We start from the raw sequence: 18,976 nt of genomic DNA on the forward strand, positions 1-18,976 counted from the left end.
ATTGTTTGTCATGTTACGTTTTTTGAAAGTCAATTTGAACGATTTTCAAAGTTAAGTTAGATCACATTAATTCAATATTTTAAACAAAAAATTACATATTCTAAACTATATGAAAAGTATTATAAATTGCAATATTTTTACATATTAATATGATAAAAAAATATATCTTAAAATGTTAATCAAAATTTTTATAATTTAACTCTAAGAATAGATATTATAACAAATAATATGGGACGGAGGAACTACTTGATATCAAAAGTATAAACGTATAATAGACAAAATATGATAATTTATATATAAATTTTATAAATTAACAACTGATGCAGCTATTTATAGATAGAAAGAAATAAACGGGAGCAAGCAGTTGGGTGTTCAGTCCCGCATTTGCGCAGTGGTACGGCTGTTACGTAATTTCATCGACTTAGATAACTCTCGATCTCTCTCAACCCCTCTCGAAAATTGCTGATTGTTGTTGATCGTATCCTAGGGTTTTGTTACTATCCGATCTGCTTCCTTTATGCTAAGATTCACACAGTTTGCAGAGTAATACGCTGTTGATCTCTTCTTCTACCTCTGAATTCATTAAGTTTACACTAATATCCCCTATTTTGCAAAGCATAATCCTTTCTGCAGGAGTTGCATCAAAATATTCTGATCCTTTATTGTTATTCTTATGCATAGTTGTTTCTCAAGCTTAATTGCTTCTTACTTGACGAAATGTTTAAATTCCAGGTGATACACCATCCATTGATTAACATTTTCTAAGCTTCGAAAATGGTAATATTTCACTGCCTTATTTGACAACTATTTTGCCCATAATTTTTGTTGAATATTTTGCAAATTTCCTTAGATAAAATTAGTCATTTTCTTAGAAAAATGGATTTCTTTTTTTAATTTTGAAAAGAATCTTGTTATAATAACTGCAAACTGGCCTTTTGGTATGTCCTGCAGGTTGTTCTAGCTGCATCCATTATTTCTAAATCAGGAAAAGGTATTACCTGTACTATCTCTGTTTTTGGATTCTCTGGTTTCCTCAAAATAATGTGAAGTCAGTCTAATAGCTTTTGTTGTGCTATTCTAAACTAATTTGTCACCCACCTGATAATTGATTTGTTCTTTTGACAAAACTAATGAGATCTACTTCTCTGCCTTCTTATTTGCAAAGCTATGTGAGTAATTCCCGTTTTGAAGTTTAGAGATTGAACATTATAAAATGGCCAGAAAAGCACTGAACTAAGTATGTTTGTTCAGATATTACCGTTGAGATATGTGAAACTCGAGCTCAGCCATTACAGTTAATGCACGTGATAGTACAAGTTGGTTTATATTATGGTTGAGAAATGGAAAATTTCAATTTATGGAGAAAAAGAAAATTCCATAGGTTTAGCTGGAGGTATGAGAGTAGATAACCTCTGATTCATACGTAAATTGGACAGTTTTTTTTTATGACGCTTGATTTATATTGAAGATGCCAATATGAACACAAATGCGTGGAGCAACATGAATAATATAGTTCAATGTAATTTGCAACGGTAAAGGTAAGGCGACGTGCACAATTGCTCTTCCCTGGCCCTACTTGTGGGATTTCACCGGGTATAGTGTTGTTGTTGTAATGTATTTTGCGAAGGCTAGGGAAATCTACTGGTTATTCATCACTGATTGAAAGCAGCTTTGCTATATATTGTGTATTTTGGTTTCAAGTTTAAATCCCAGGGAAGGCAAAAAGACATTTGGTGATTTATTCCCATCTGCCTAAGCTTTGTTAGGCAGAATTACCCGGTAACTATGATGTGGGAGGTAGAAACAGTCGAGGTGTGTGGGAGCTGCCCCAAACACCATCATAAAAAAGAAAAACATTGAAGTGTATTTTGCTGGTTAAACTTGTGAACATTTGGAGATCTTTACTCAGTTCTTGTCATGTTTAAGAACTGACAGTATATCCTCAAATAGATGTATTTATCTTTGTACATAAATTTGTAAATTCTTCTTTTTCATCGAAAGAATAGATAGTTTGTTTGCTAATACTGTATGGATACATCTGGTTATGTAACATATCCATAAGGACAATTTTTTTGGTCTGAATGAGAACAAAGTTAATGCCCTAGGGATACCAAGGAGAAAACAAGAAAGCGCTAGAAACTGTGGCACATTCTAGGTGTTTGCTTAATGTGGAAATAACTTTTTATTGTTTTATATTAAGGGTGAACTAATTTCTCTGGGAAATTCTTTAAGCAAAATCTAAAAGATTGAACATGGTAGCAGGTAGCCAAATAAAAATATTTTGGAGTTGGAGAAACATGGGAGCAATACTAGAGAGATAAGAGCAAATAAGACTGTGAGACTTTGGATAAAAGCATGAATCGGTGCGTGATGGAGGAATTAGTAGTTAGGGAAGAGAGTAAAATGAAGTTTTAGTATATATGTGAGGAAGTTATACGATTATTTATGAAAGAAAATGTTAGGCTCCAAAATATGGTTGTCCATACAGCTGTTCACTCTATTAGTAATAAATATATAGATGGGAGAGAGTGTAAAGCACTATCACTATTCAAATTTTACAAATGGAATAAAAGTTTATGAAGAAAAAAGGAATAAAAAATGAACACATGAGCAAAAAAGAGAAGGAAAAATGGTACATATGTTTGTAATCCCCTATAAAATGAGAAACTTTTGGACAGAAAAAAAATTATTTGCTTTTTATTTATTTATTATGTAATAAGGCTAATCAAATAATGCTGAAAAAATAGGGGAGGGAGAAATATATTGGAACCATTAAGGTGTCTACTGCCACTATTTAGTTTTTCATGCATACCTATGATGTTTCCATTATTTAATCTATAGGGTATTAGATCTATACTTATTTTAGGTTGGAATGGTTTGTATTGTTAACATTTAACAAAAAAAAGTTTCTGCTTCCTCTGATAATTCCCTCCTGTAGTAGGTCGAATGTCCATTGATAATTCTGGTAAATAGTTCTGAGATTTTCTGCTCTTACATAGATATTAAAGAAGAGGAGAAGCAGCTACATTTATTTGATAGTTGTATGTCTAATTGACTAGTTCTTGCATATGGGACACTCAATATTCTACTTCTCTGATATGGGATGCATTTCTCACACATCACCATTGACCGTATCACCTCTTCTGCAGCACTTATCTCGAGGCAGTTTGTTGACATGTCTCGTATAAGAATTGAAGGGTATCTGGCAGCCTTCCCTAAATTGGTTGGAACGGGAAAGCAACATACCTATGTGGAGACTGAAAACGTGCGTTATGTTTATCAGCCAATAGAATCTCTATACTTGCTGCTAGTGACAAACAAACAGAGCAACATTCTCGAAGATTTGGAGACAGTGAGGCTGCTGTCTAAACTTGTATCCTTTATGTTTTTCTGATACAAATTGACGATTCATTTCTTTTCAGCACTAGATTATTCTGCCCCAGCTCTGTTCATTGAGTTTTGATACTTTTCATAAGAAATGTGATAGAAAGTAACAAAAAAAGATGAGGATGAAACTTTACTAATTAAATAAAGGGCAAGAATCTTAAACACTACATTAACCAATAACTATGTCCTATGGAGTGGACAAATCTCCAGATACAAAGAAAATAATATACTTTTATCTGAATTCTCCTAAAATACACATATTTATACTAACATAAAGATAACTCCTAATAAATAGAGATAGAAACAGTTAGTGCTATAGATAATTGCTGCTGGTAATAACTTCTGCTTATAACTACTACTTATATATATCCTATTTAAAAGAGAGAAACTAAGATAGATTATTTCCACATGCTTGTCTAGATTTTCTTATGGAGTAAGTCTATAAAGGAGCATTCATATCAGTGCATCCCTCTGAAAAGTCGCCTTGTTCTCAAGGCAAAAAGAAGGAAAATCTGCAACGAGATCATAATTCTCCCAACTAGCTTCTTCGAAGGGGCAGTCAACCCATTGAACTAGCAGTTCCAAAGAAGAAGCACCAGCATCTTTGACCCTTTGATTTGCAAGAATCTTGCCAGGAGATATAGTGAGTTCCCAATATTCAGTAAGAGGAAGAGGGGTTGGTGGTGTAACAGCCTGTTGACCATGCGCTGGAAAGAGCGCAAAGATACATGAAAAATTGGATGGACTTTGCGGGAAGCAAGTAGCTATAGTTCATATGCTATAGGTCCAGCACATAATACACTTTTATATGGTCCGAAATTTTGAGGTGTCAATTTTTCGCACATTCGTTGAGCCAAAGAATGTTGACGGTAAGGCTACACATGTAGAAAGATAGAATCTCCAACTTGAAAGGTAACATCTCGATGATGAGAATTAGCTTGCTGATTCATTCAAGTTTGAGCCATTAAAAGGTTATCCTTGAGGATTTTCAGCATGACATCATGATCCAAAAGTTGTTCTTCAAGTTCAAAAATGCCTGTTTTTCCATGAACAGAAGGAGAAATGGATGGCGGGTCTCTACCATACACAACCTTGAATGAGGTAGTCTCTGTGGATGAGTGGAAGCTCGTGTTAAAAGGATAATCTGCACATTGTAAATACTGACTCCATCTATGAGGCTGCTACATAACAAAGCATCGTAAATACGATTCCAAACATCTGTTAACCACTTCTGTTTGTGCCTCACATTGTGGATGTAAGATGTACTCATTCTTAGCCTTGTTTGGTTAAGTCGAAAAAGCTCCTGCCAGAAAGCACTGAGAAAGATAACATCCCAATTATGATTGACCGAGGAATGCCATCACTAGTAAAGACGCACAACTTTTCTGCAAAAAACATTAGCAACAGTCTTGGCAGCATATGGGGTGAGAAAGTGAGATGAAATGAGAATACTTGCTGAGACGATCTACAACAACCAAAATTGTATCAAAACCACCAGTAGAAGTCCTACAGTGAAGTCAAGTGAGACATCTTCCCATATTCTACTAGGCATAGGCAAGGGTTGCAGCAGCTGCTAGAGCCTGCTATTTAGCAGTGTTGTGAAAAGCGCGCTTCAAAGCGAGGCGACCCTTGTGCGCTTTTTTATCTTGAGGCGAGGCGATCTGAAAAAAGCTCTCGCTTCAGATGAAGAAGCGAGAAGCGACCCTAAGGCAAAAGCGCAATAAAGCGCGCTTTTTATAAAAAAAGCGACAATTAGGGTTTTTTTTAAAAAAAATTAGTTTGTTTTTAAAAAAATAATCTGAAATATAACCTTCTCTCTCCTCACGACTCTTCTATCACGACTCTTTCCCTTCTTTCTCTCCTCGCGACTCTTCTTTCACAATACTTCTTTCCCTTCTTTCTCTCCTGACAATCTCGACTGAGGCTGCCTCTCTCTTCAACCTCGACCGCGACTGCAGGTATCTTTTTGTTCATCTCTTTTTTAGCTAATGTTTATTAGTTCATCTCTATGAGTTTCTTTTCTCCTGAAATATACAATCTTCGCCTGTGCTTCATCTCTTCATCTCTCTGAGTTTCGACTACTCTAGTTTTTTCTTCTTCTTCTCTTCTTTTCTTCATCTCTGCTGCCTGCTCTGTTTCTAATTACTGACTACTGCCTCCTCTGTTTTTTTTTCAATTTTTTTGCTTTTTTTTTGTTTTTTTAATTTTGTGATCAGTCTAGCAGTCTTATTGAAGAATAGGAGTTTGAATCTTTGTGATTTAATTATGTTTTTGATTTTTTGCTTTATATGTTATGACTTATGAGTATTTTTGCCTATGTAATTTCTTTCAATCTTATGTAATTTCTTTCAATCTAAGACTATATTACCTCTATTTAGTTATTTAATCTTTTTTTATTTTTATACTAAATGTCGCTTTTTTTTAAAAAAGCGCGCGCTTCGCTTCACGCTTCTCGCTTCTGTGAAGCAAGCCCTCGTCGCTTTTTTCCGCTTCTCGCTTCCCAAAACACTGCTATTTAGCTTGTTGACAAACCAAACTATTTTTAACGAAGATCTTAACATCATGCTTCATCCTTGGTCAGAAAAAATTGGAGGAAAGATGCTTCAAGGTTTTTAAATATCCTCCATGTACGGAGAAGGTGTGTTGTGACACTCTGGGAGAAGCTTTTGTTGAAGAGAAGATTGATCCGGAATAACCAACCTTTTGTTGAAATAAAGTTTCTGATCCACAAGGTGAAAATCTGGTTGTAAGGAAGAATCTTGGTGGATTGCTCGAAGAATGTTATGATAGATGTATCTGGCTTGAGAGCATTCTGCCTATTGGAAAATTTCATAGGCACAAGAATAGCAAGAGCCAGAAATTCAGCATTTAATGACTTCTTGAAAGAGAATCAACTCAAAAATTGTTTGTCCCAGCGTTGTAAAAAATAGTGAAGTCGAAGGGAAGCAATTACATAATAATCTTTGCCACTCATTAGTGGTAATAAGCTGGGAAAGGAGATATTTGAGGCTGCAATGATCTGTTCGGACATAAAAATGATGGCCCAGGAGGTAGTGTTTCCATTCTGCAAAGCTAAAACAAGAGTAAGCAATTTGTGGTCATAAGTATACTTCAAACCACTGGAAAAAGAAAGTCCCTTAGTAAAATAAGTGATAGGATGGTCATCCCGAAGAAGAATAGCCCCTTTTCCTTTTAAAGAAGCATCACATTCCACCACAAATGGTTGAGTGAAATTCGGAAGTTGTACCAAAAGATTTGTTAAAGCTTGCTTTAGAAGTTGGAACGCATTCTCAATTGAGTTCGACCATCTAAAAGTATTTTTCTTGGTAAGTTCAGTGAGGTCAAGCCGCCATTCCATAACCTTTCACAAATCTGCGATAATAACTTGTTAGCCCAAGAAATCCATGTAATTTCTTCACATTAATTGATACAGGTCACTCCAAGACTGCTAGAAGTTTATCCTGGTCTACACCAACCCCATTTTTGAAATCACATGACCCAAAAAAGAAATGTGGATTTGCGCAAATAAGCATTTTGAAATTTTGGAACAGAAACTAATATCTCGGAGAAGTTAGAGAGCAAGTTGCAACTTGCAAGTGACTGATATGTTGCTCAAAGGTTTGAGTATATACCAAGATATCATTAAAGAATACAAAAATTGAATTTGCGCAGGTATGGTAAGAACAAATCATTCATAGCACAATGGAACGTAAAATGAGCATGAGTGAGACCAAAGGAAGGTTTGACTATATACCAAGGTATCATCAAAGAATACAAGAATTGAATTTGCGCAGGTATGGTCTGAACAAATCATTCATAGCTCATTGGAACGTAGAAGGATCATTTCTGAGACCAAAGGGCATAACAGTGAATTCATAATGACCAGAGTCTGTAATGAATGTTTGCAAGATTGACATGTATCTGGTGGTAATTACAACACTAATCAATCTTCGAAAAAATAGTTGTTCCATGCTGTTTATCAAGAACTCATCAATATTTGGAATTGGGTACGTATCTGGAATAGTGAATTTGGTTGAGACCTCTATAATCAATAGACATACGTCATGTATTGTCATTTTTCTTGACAAGAAGGGCAGGGCTAGCAAATGGACTGGTACTTGACCTTATAAATACCTTTTGGAGTAGTTCAGAAACTTGTTTGTCAATTTTTGATTTTTTGAATTATGGATAATGGTAGGGACGGATGTTGGGTGATTTTAAGTTGGGAATCAAAGGGATAGAGTGGATGTGTTGACGGAAAGGTGGTAGGGCACTGGGTTCCTTAAGAGTTGATTCAAACTTATGAAGCAAGCTTTGAATATCAATGGGTAGAGAATTACCTGAAATATCAGCCTCCTTGGAGAAATATCGGAGAGCAACTAGTTTATTTGATTCTTTTGGAACCCCTTGAAGCTTATATCACTTCCCATTTAAATAAAAAATAAAAAACATCTCATTCCAGTTAGCTTGGACTGTATTTAAAGAAGCAAGCCGCTTAATTCCAAGCACCAAATTTGCTCCTCCAACAGAGAACGGATAAAAATCTTGATCAATAGTTAATCCACGGAATTTCACAAGAAGATTTTGGCCCCAATGGTTGCAACATATGATATCTTCACTGCTTACCTGGACTCCAGAATAGGGCCTAACTTGAACAAGCAACTGTAATTCTTCAACAATTTATTCAAAGAAAAAATTGTGGGAATACCCACCATCAACCAGATTCAGCACCTTGCGTCCATGTAATGTCCCTTGAAAATTTCATCGTTGTGCCTGTTATGTTATATAGATAGTTGTGGAATGAAATTGTAGCAAGGTCAGTTGTTCCTGCATCCCCTTCAATAATGTCACTTGACATTTGTTCCGCAGATTCACCTCCTTCAATGGTGTCATTTGTCTACATAAGAGTGAGATGCTGTCTTGCAACGATGACCTGATGCAAAATTTTCATTACCCCTACGATCTACTTCTCTATCTCCCAAGCATGATTCAGAGAAGGATGAGGAGACATTTGTGCAAAATTAGGATTGATTCGTGATAAGAGTGGGTTGCCTATTGATTGTTAAGGAATTTCACGTTCAAAAACCAATGTGGGTTGTGTTGGATCATGACAGATTTGGCCATTGAGAACCTTTATGCCCACTGTTGGAACCCACTTTTTGCTCAAATTGCATTGCAAGGTTCATGACTTTATAAATAGTTCTAGACTTATGAATTCTTACATCTGATACGAGTTCCTCTTTAAGCCCATTAAGGAACACCCCCAAAAGACAATGTTCAGGCCAATTCTTGACTGGGACAGAATGTTTAGCAAATTCCTAAGATACTCTTGTAGCCGAGTTGTTGAATGCTATATAAATGTTCATCTGGATTTTGAAATTCAACATGACCATAGTTCTCTTGTAAAGTTATAACAAGGTCCTCCCTATACAATAATGTACGCTCACTGACGCAAAGAGATCAAATGCATCATCCATGGACGCAACTTCTACCTTTAGATCATTAGGAGTTTGATAGTACCCAGAAAAATTTCATCCTTCAAAATCCAGCTACAAGGATCTCCTCCAAAGCGAGAAATTTTCATCTTTATGTGTGGCCTATGAGATATTTCTTCAACCACCAAGGCATATCCATGTCAACATCAACATCCTCAACCCGAGAAGACCTTCTGATTTCACAAGAACCTCTATTATGTTCTTGATCTTTTCCTTTAGTAGATGTACCAGGATTAGCATCAAGTTGAGTACCACTAGATTGAACCTTCGCGACTGCATCTAATGCTTCGAAACATGATATTATAAACATTAATTGCTGTACAATTTGATCATTAGAGGTCTCACTAGAATGATTCGTGACTGGTTGTGGTAGTGGTTCATTAGAAGAACGTGTAGATACCACCATCTTAGATCTTGTTTCTCTGATACCAAAATGATAGAAACTAAGATGAAACAAAATGAGAATGAAACTTGTTAAATAAAGTGCAAGAATCTTAAACACTACATCAACCAATAACTATTTCTGTATGGAGCGGACAAATCTCCAGATACAAAGATAATAATAGTACTTTTCTCTCAGAATTCTCCTAAACACATATTTATACGATCATAAAGATAACTCCTAATAGATAGAGATAGAAACAGTTACTGCTGTAACTTCTGCTTATAACTACTATAGATAACTACTGCTTAATATTTATCCTATTTAAAACAAAGAACTAAGATGGATTATCTCCACATGCTTGTCTAGATTTACTTCTAGAGTGAGTACATAAAGGAGCATTCATATCAAAATGTTTGTCCTAATCTAAGCTCATTTTCATCAAGCTGTTAAGTGTATCTCTGAATGCTTTTTTGAGCTCGTTGTTTGATGATGTGTTCATCACATGGAAAGGTCATTTGAGATGATACCTTAACTATTACTAGGTGCCTGAATATTCTTTTTCTCTTGACGAGGAAGGAGTTTGCAGGACAGCATTTGAGCTTATCTTTGCATTTGATGAAGTAATTTCTCTTGGGCACAAGGAAAATGTTACTGTGGCACAAGTCAAGCAGTATTGTGAAATGGAGAGCCATGAAGAGAAACTGCATAAGTTAGTCTTACAAAGCAAGATTAATGAAACTAAGGATGTCATGAAGCGCAAAGCCAGTGAGATTGATAAAAGCAAGGTAGTTGAGGATGCCAGTGCTACCTTTGCCTGAACCTTTTACCTTCCTTTGTCTTGATTTCTTTGAGTTCTATTAGAAGATTCAACATGTGGCTATTGCTTTGCAGATTGAGAGGAATAGAGGTGAAAAAGGAGGTTTCATGTCTCTGCAATCCATGGGTTCTGGAAGAATGGATACCGGCTTTGGCAGTGATACAAACTTATCTAGTTTAGGAGGCAGTGGTTCTGGATTTGGACCAAGCACTGATGTGGATTCATTTTCCACCAAGTCCAAGGGTTTGTATTTGTTGTACCTTATAAACATGCTCTTTGTCTTTAGATCAACTTGTCGAGGGTGGCGCATTACGAAGTATTGCATATTTTTCCTCATGGATTTTTATATTCTTTGAGAAAGTAATGTGGATCTCTTTCAACTATAAGTAGTATTAGATCTCTTTACATAGGGAGGAAAGTTTTAGAATAATATTGGGGAGGACTAGTGTTGTCAAAGGTGGCGCCTAAGCCCTGAAGCAAGGTGCAAAACATGTTTAGCGGCTTGCTTCGCTTAGTGGGTGCTTCAGTGTCGTTACAAGGCTCTGACATATTTTTCCTCTGCTAATGAGCATAATCCTAATTTGAATCTTGGAATCAGTTGGTAGGCCCAAAAAGTTTGTGCATTTAAATTGTGTTATATCCCTCATTGGATCAGGTCGTCCAGTTGCATCTGCTACAGGCCCCCCAAAAGGTCTTGGTATGCAGCTAGGTAAAACACAAAGGACCAACCAGTTTTTGGAATCCCTGAAAGCTGAGGGTGAAGTCATTGTCGAAGATGTCAGACCAAGCATTGGTCAGTCCAAGCCAGCTGCTCCACCACCAACTGACCCTGTCACCCTTACTATTGAAGAGAAAATTAATGTAACATTAAAGCGTGATGGAGGTATCAGCAACTTCAATGTCCAGGGTACCTTATCTCTCCAAATTCTGAACCAAGAAGATGGGCTTATCCAAGTTCAGGTTCTCTCTCTCTCTCTCTCTCTCTCTCTCTCTCTGTTTGTTCTCTTTTCTCAGCACGTGTAAGCATCTTTTTGAGTTTCTTTTATTGCATCTTTAGAGCTATTTTAAATATCAAGAAATGGTAATACTGCACTTTCTCTTCAAAGCAATGGCACCTATTGGTCAATAGATATTGGCACACACTAGACACCAATAGTCACACTGGTCTTCATTGGATCCAAACAAAGAGGAAGCTAAGAAATTCCTGATATACTGGATTTGGTACCTGGCAAGCGCAAACCAGGCAATGACAATATCTAGTAACATAGTCATGACAACATCTTCTGATGTACTGGAAGTATAATGTAATAAAGTTTATTAGAAAGTATTCTTTCAAAGAGTTTGTGTCGATATTCGAGGCTTGCCGCCTCATGATCAGTGAAGTGGATTGAGAACCATGAGGTCCCATGTTCAAATCCCAATGGAGGCAAAATATATCAGGTGATTCCTTTCCAGCTGTCCAAGCTTTAGTGTTTAGAGTTAATTGCCCAGTAACTAGTGAAAGGTAGCAGGTACCTCATGGAATTGGTCGAGGTGCACCAGAGATGGCTCGGACACTGCATTAATGAGAAAAAAAGAATTGTATGTCAAATAACAGTTGTATTGAAGGGTATAATGAAATCACTATAGATGCATTTTGCTTTGATTCTATTGTGTGCATAGAAGGTATGACTTGTGACATATATTTAGGACACTCTACAATCATATGAATTGCGTTGATATTAGATTATTAACATCTTATTACGCCCTAATGTATTGTGTCCCTTTCTTTATTAAAATACTTTCTCCATGAGTTCCTTTGGTTCATTTCCTCGTCCCTTGGTGAGTATTCCACTCTTTCTCTTTATAGTTTGTAAAGAGAACTAAAATAAAAGGCAGTGTACTTAAGTCATCTGTTATGCTTTTAGTTTGAATCAAATGAATTCAAAGTGCATTACAGGCAGTCATGGTTTTGGGTGGATTGTACTTTTTATTCGTTTAGATGCAATTCATGATTCCTGCCCACACACTTGTCTGCCTTATTCTCTAAAGCTGATAATAGAAGTCCTTTGTAAGCCAAGTATTTGTCATTCACTTATCTTAATTCGCTAACTCTCTTTGGTTTCCTTTCCATTGTCATCTTTAGGCAGATTGTGTCTTGATTTTATAGGTCAAATGTGTATGCCAACAGATTTTTTTGACTGCCCGTTGCATTTTTTTTTGGGAAAAGAAGCATGTCCTAGCGCCCATATCAGTTTGAGATATGCTTTAAACATGAGGCTCTAGCTCCTAGATTGCAGACCTATTTGATCTCAGAAGGAAGGGATAACCTTTGATGGTTTTGCTTGATGGTATTTGTCATCTCTTTCTGTATGTTCAGATTGAAACCAGTGGTAATCCAGCCATCCACTTCAACACACACCCAAATATCAATAAGGAGTTGTTTTCTAATGAAAATATTCTAGGCCTCAAAGAACCTAGTAGGCCTTTTCCTGCTAATCAATCTGGTGATGGAGTTAGTCTCTTGAGATGGAGAATGCAAAGTGCAGATGACTCGATTTTACCTTTAACTAGTAAGAATCGTAATTTTTTGTTTTTTCTGTGTGCATCTCTGTTTTTTCATGCTTTAGTTTCAGTCATGTTTAATCTTTTATAATCAATTTCATATTTTTTTCTCAGTTAACTGCTGGCCTTCAGTTTCTGGGAATGAAACCTATGTGAATATTGAGTATGAAACACCAGCACAAACTGATCTACAGAATGTTGTGATTTTTGTACCTCTCCCAGCTCTCAGGGATGCCCCACGTATACAGCAAATTGATGGAGAGTGGAGGTGGCACTCTTAACTTTAAAATTCCCTCCTTTTATGTCAAAGATGAATATTGTGGATATTTTGAACTATACCTGCACAGAACTTATTGCGGTAGAGCTTTAAAGGCTTAAAATGGTTTTATACAAAGCTGTTAATATCTCTGGAGTGCCTAGCAATTGTTTAGTGCCTTTAATTCAGTTATAAAATACGGTCAAGGCAAGGATGTGGTTTCATGTTTAAATTAATGTGTCACCTGCTGCATTCCTCAATTTTGTCAAGCTGTTTCACTAGGTTTCTGGGATAAGAATTTTGGAGATGGTTCAGACTTTCTTTGGTTCTTTAATGGAAGGGGTGGATGCTATTTGGTTATTCTTGTTCAATGCTAAACTTCAATTCCATGTGCATTCCTAGATGAAGAAATCAGTATTTTGTATCTTGCACCTTGTATAAAGTGTCCTTGATGATAAAAAAGGGAATTTTGGTGTGGATATTAATTAGTGTCAAATTGTTCAATATCATTGATTGCGAAGAGTTTTGAAATAATGAATTTAATTGTCGTAGGTGCACAAATTGCAGATGTATTTTTCCCTATATGAAGTCATTCAGCTAAAGCTGAATCGGAGGTTGCATGATTACTTTTAGAACCAAATGTGAATGAAAGAATGAGCACCTATAGTCAAAATTGTCAACCAGACACTGATAACTGCTACTATGATTTGTACCCCAAAACCAAGATTTGTTAATATGACCAAGAGGTCCAAGACTATCCATGTATTGCAATGTGATTGGGAGAACATCTGTGGTGTTCTGTTCATATGACCAAATGTTCCATTAAGATTCAATATTTTCACCATTGACTGCAGGTATGATTCCAGAAATTCTGTACTGGAGTGGTCTGTAGTTCTCATTGACAATTCTAATCGCAGGTTAGCTTATGTTGAAACTTGCTTTTGTTCTGAAACATGCGATCTTAAGTACTTGTTTCTCATTCTAATGAGGAAATGAAAACATTGCAGTGGATCACTGGAATTTGTGGTTCCGGCAGCAGATCCTGATGTGTTCTTCCCGATTTCTGCCCGTTTTACCTCCTCAAGAACGTTCAGTGACCTGAAGGTTAGCACCTGTTTTAACATAGTTGTGTCTGGAGATGATCCTGATTTCATCTTCTTAACTGTTTTGATTTGTTTGCATCCGATCCTTCTTATGTCTCTTCTGTGATAATTCTTGTTCATTTTCTAAGAGATGTTGTAGTGGGTGGACTCAGTAACAATGCTGTGGGAGTTTACAGTGCTTCAGTTTGATTGTTTGTCAGAGTAATTGGAGACTAGAGTTGATTGAAATGTTGATTCATTGTAATTTTCAGGTTGCCAATATTCTGCCATTGAAAGGTGGGTCTCCACCCAAGTTCTCTCAAAGAACGCTGCTGGCTTCCGAGAACTACCAAGTCGTGTAACCGTAATGGTGGCATGGATAAATTACGTTTGTTTCTAGCAGCATATTGTTTGTAGGAGCCCCTTTTCCTTTTTTGGTGTGTGAGTGGGGGAAGAGCAAATTTTGGATTTGGGTCTGCACTATGCCCTTATTTTTGTCCTTGGGAAAATTCTGGGACATGGTCAGGCTGAGAGATATTGCAAGGACGTTTAATTCTTCTGCATTTCATAGTTAAAGAATAATAAAGGTAGACCAAAGATATTACAAGTATTTACTCTGCCCTCCAAATCATAAAGGTATAAATTATACAATCAAGTCTAATCTAGATCTGCGTTTAAAAAAATCTTGTGTTTCTAATCCATCTATATATAATATAATAGACGAGGTGAAAGGCATGTGTAAAAATCACAAAAAAATAGAATTTATAAATTATTAAAATTAAGGAAAATGATTAAAGATGTCCTTAAATTACATGAAATAAAAAAAATGTCCTTTCTCTATAGTTTGGCTCAAGAATGTCATTACCGAGTTATCGTTAATACTTTGACCTAAAAATGTCCTAAAGTCAATATTTTGGTTCAAAAATGCCCCTATAATTACAAAATGGATAAAAAATGTCTTTTTTCAAAAAAAAATTTTTTATTATTGAACAAATTTTCCTAATTAAATTACCATTAGAAAACATTGTTCTTGTTTTTTTTTCTTTTAAAATCACTTTAACAAAAAAATGTAGAAAAAAAATATTTTTTTCTTCTTAATCTCATTTTATTTATTAAATCGAATAACTTCACTTACCCTTTCAATATAATATGTCATATATTGGTTTTTTGGATTTCGTCTTGGACTGCTGGATTTGGGCATGTTCTTGCTGGAAAAAGAAGAAGAAGAAAACGAGTAAGGGGTCGGTCGGGTCATTTGATAGCTACTGTATGCTGCTGATGTATTGTATTGTTAGGAATTATTGGGCTGGATCTTTTTGTATTGGAATGCAAGAGAATGGGCTGATGTGTGAATTTGAATGATGTGCTGAAAATAAGAGATTGACCCAAATAAGAAAAGGGGTTAGATCTTTTAATAAGTAGCTGTATTGAGTTTAATTTAGATAAATTAATATCAATTAATTAACGAAATTCTTAATTATAACGAAATAAAATAATTAATTTCATTTTTAAATAATTAAATTTAAAATATAAACCATAAATTAGTTAAACTAATTATCCAAATATTTAAGGAAAACTAAATTCTTTTTGAGACGGTTTTCGAATATTCATAAAGTTTGTTCACTTGACGCGGCTTCAATCTACAGACCAACTAACAAAACGTCAAACAATCGACGGTCCGTAGACTCCTTCCGTCAGTCAGGATTTAGGATTATTTTTTGCTCCACGGGATAGAACCCTCTCTGAATCAAACGATGGACCAACAGTACGGTCCGTCAATCCATCTACGGGCCGTCGATGCTCCTCCGTAGCTCCATACTTTCAATCTTAAAAATTAAGGTACTAGAACCTTTTATGAACCAATCGACGGTTCACCAGTACGGTCCGTCGATCAATCGACAGACCTTCGTTTCCTCTCGTGGTTCATACTTAGTCAGATTTCCCTGATCTTCTCCCAAGGCCTGAGCTGCTCATCTGCGGTCACCAACTACGGTCTGTCGATCAAACAAAGGACATCGATGGCCTTCGTAGGTCCTATTCTGCACTTTTTTCACTTGTTTTCTTATCTTGCCGCCTAAACATCTTTCGTGCAAAACAAATACAAAACTTATAAAAATCACTACAAAAAGTCTTCCGGCATACACAACTCTTAAGTGAGATGCATTAGAAATGTCATGAAATCACGGCACATCAACACCCTCAACTTAAATTCATTATTTGTCCTCAAGCGACACATTATAACCTTAAACAACACTTGTACAGAAGTATACATTTTTAAGCTCTATAAATCACATGACTATGAATCCCGACTCTTTCTTGATTGAGTGCAATCTTACTCTCTCGGGCTCGAAAAGCTAACTTGTGCGGATCACATCATGACACAAATTCACCATGAATAGGCACTTCGACTATTTTTTACTCTCACCAAGGTAGTAACTTTCTCATAACGCAACTAGTGCCCTCACTTCAAAATAAATCCTCATTTTTCACACAGTGATTATTTGGTTCAACACTCGCGCTCAAGAAGAAGTTCAAACACAGATAGTACTCTTCAACATAGGCTTGCCCTTATTTTCACTACTTAGGTTCACCACACTAGACTCTCAAATCACGATAGGACTTTCTTGGCTTGTAACGTAGGTTCAGGGTCAGGTGTGGTACATTTGGATACATTTAGTGACTTTGTGCCCTCCTTGACATTAAGCTATGCTCTCTACCTCTTTTTATTTCTCTCTCTATTTCTTTTTCTCTTCTTTCTTTTGCCTTATTTCCTTTTTGGATGTGACTTTCACTTCATTTGCATCTTTTCCTTTTAAAACTCTTTTCTCTTTTATTATTCACTTCTTTTCTTTTTCCACTATTATTTCATTTTTCGACAAGTCACATCTTTCGTTCACTTAAGATTTTCTTTTTAACATCCAACTCTTTTCATATTCATTTTTGGGTCCGCACTCACATTATCCACCCTCAATATTCGAAGTCGAGTCAGGTCCAAGACGAGATCACTTTCTACATTAGCACCCTCAACTTAGGCTTTTGGCCTAAGTCGAGGTGCACATGTCCAAGGAGGGACTGGGCAAAGGTAAGTTGGTGAATAAAAAAAAAGTTCTATTACAGGCTCAACATATTTGGATAAAAAAGGGACAGTCATTTCATTTGGTTAAATTCTTTTATGCTAGATATTGTCTATTTCGAACAAGTGCCTATGATCATTTCCTAGTTTCTAGAGTTGATTCCCTTCGCAGGACTAATCGGGCAAGTTCTAGCTACGCACCAACTGTTTGAACAATAAAATTTCATCACCCTCTCTTGGCACATCGTTGCACTATCAATTTTCCCAGTTCAGGTGTTAGTTGAGGGTCATGCATTGGGTTCCTATTTATGTCATGCTTAGAACCAATACATTCAACTTTTCTTAACCTATTCATGCAAGCACAACAACAGACACTGTATCATTTTTAGTAGCCATCATGCTTTTTTTATGCTTCCATACTTGTACTTCCTAAGATATTCCGGTTCAAGAGAGAAGTAAACAGTCTCTTGGGGGAAAGAACACAAGTAAGAAAACCCTAAGAGAGAATTGTGAGTTGGGTTACTTAGACTTCACCGTACCACTCACTTTCCATTTACCCCACCCCCAACAAAAAAAATTGCAATTGTCCCCAATGCAATAAAAATTAAAGAAATAGGGTGGTAGGTGAAGCAAACCTATGGCCCGTAGCACCGAAGAACTATCAACACATTGGTGGGTCCGGTTTCCCAGAACATGCTGGGTCATCAGTTGGGCCACTCCTAGTAGTGACCACAGTAACCTCCGCACCATCAGTAGTGCTTCTATCATCGTTCGCCGGTATAGAACTAGATGCCCCAGCAGTCATCTCTAGTGATCTCTTCTGACGTATCTCCTCATCTACCAAGGAGGCCTCCCTAGCCCGCTCCAACTTTGTCCTCTCTTACTTTCTTGCACGGGCCTCATCACCGGCCTCTGTGGTGTGGCTAGAGCGGTGCCTCTTGGTACGTGCATGTTGTTCAACTGTGGCTCAGCAGGGACCTTGAACAAGCCCTCTAGCACCGTGTCCTCTAGTAGCTTAGTGGGATCACTCTCTGGCTCAGTCCCCCGCATCTACAAGATGGCGTCGACATTGCCTCGCAGGCTGGCCAACTCAGTACGGATGACAGTGAGGTTAGTGGTTGGGGATAGACGTGCTAGAACCTGCAGCTCGAAAGCATCGAGGCGTTTGTGAACCGCATGAATCTGCTGCTTGGCCTGTTTAGCCACTCGCTTCTCTATATGGTCCTTGTCCTCGACAATAGATTTCTACATCCAAGTCTGAATGTGGTGGAGCAGAGTGTCCATCTGTGCCTGCAACTTCTGAACTCGAGTTAGAGGAATCAATGCAGCAGATGGTGGTGTAGATCTCGACGAGCTGGGGGCCCTAATATCTACATGTGAGAAGGATGCCGGAGTGGGATTAGTATGCTCTGGTGCTGCAAGGTCAGCCCCTTAGACTAGCTCCACCGTATCAGCCAGGTTCTCGCTCAGTGGAGCAAGCTCAATCTTGGGCCCTCTCTGTGGTGCTACTACATTGGCCTCATCCTTGATGAGACCTATATCCAAAGTACTTGTCGGCTTACGGAGTCTGTCATTGTGCCAAATTGGCACTCCCACGTCCCTGCATAATTGGAAGATAAGACACTGAAAGAGGTAAATGGTAGGAGTCTTAAATGCCCTCTCGTGAATCTTTGTTATAATCATCCGAGCGAAGCCTATCTCTAGTCCCGCTACCAGTGTTTCTACCATTTCCGTCCTATCCCATGTGAGTACATTATCAGCTTTCATGGGAGATTATCTGTGCCGAAAAACTTGTCTACAAAAGTAAAGGAAGCCTTCTTGATCAGCCCTCGAGAATTTATCACCCAGTCTGCCCTTTCACCATCGGTCGCGAGATACTGAGCCAACCATTTCTTCACTGCCTCTTTCTTCTCTTCGCTTCGCTGAAACTCACCACT

At 37.2% G+C, this 18,976-nt stretch overlaps 1 protein-coding gene across 4 annotated transcripts; it reads left to right on the forward strand.

Annotated features, from left to right (window-relative positions):
• The first annotated feature begins 325 nt into the window (after positions 1-325).
• LOC107002414 (coatomer subunit delta-like) lies at positions 326-14,576 on the forward strand. 4 transcript variants are annotated; one of them, XM_015200435.2, is made up of 12 exons: positions 326-394; positions 733-777; positions 952-991; positions 3,150-3,373; positions 9,810-10,052; positions 10,159-10,327; positions 10,740-11,044; positions 12,444-12,636; positions 12,743-12,896; positions 13,739-13,801; positions 13,892-13,988; positions 14,239-14,576. In XM_015200435.2, exons 2-12 carry the CDS (start codon positions 775-777, stop codon positions 14,326-14,328), a joined length of 1,581 nt encoding a protein of 526 aa, XP_015055921.1. In that variant the 5' UTR covers positions 326-394; positions 733-774; the 3' UTR covers positions 14,329-14,576. The 4 variants fall into 4 exon arrangements, with proteins under 4 accessions (XP_015055921.1, XP_015055922.1, XP_015055920.1 ...); XM_015200434.2 differs by having other exon boundaries at positions 336-543; XM_027912301.1 differs by having other exon boundaries at positions 349-425.
• The last annotated feature ends 4,400 nt before the right edge of the window (positions 14,577-18,976 follow it).

This window comes from Solanum pennellii, chromosome 10 (assembly GCF_001406875.1).
Source record: "Solanum pennellii chromosome 10, SPENNV200".
Taxonomy (NCBI): Eukaryota; Viridiplantae; Streptophyta; class Magnoliopsida; order Solanales; family Solanaceae; genus Solanum; species Solanum pennellii.

Excerpts from the sequence above, each read along its gene's own strand:
- LOC107002414 (XM_015200435.2), top strand. Across the intron at positions 3,374-9,809 it reads TGAGGCTGCTGTCTAAACTT|GTGCCTGAATATTCTTTTTC; the intron begins GTATCCTTTATG and ends AACTATTACTAG. Across the intron at positions 12,897-13,738 it reads CAAATTGATGGAGAGTGGAG|GTATGATTCCAGAAATTCTG; the intron begins GTGGCACTCTTA and ends CATTGACTGCAG.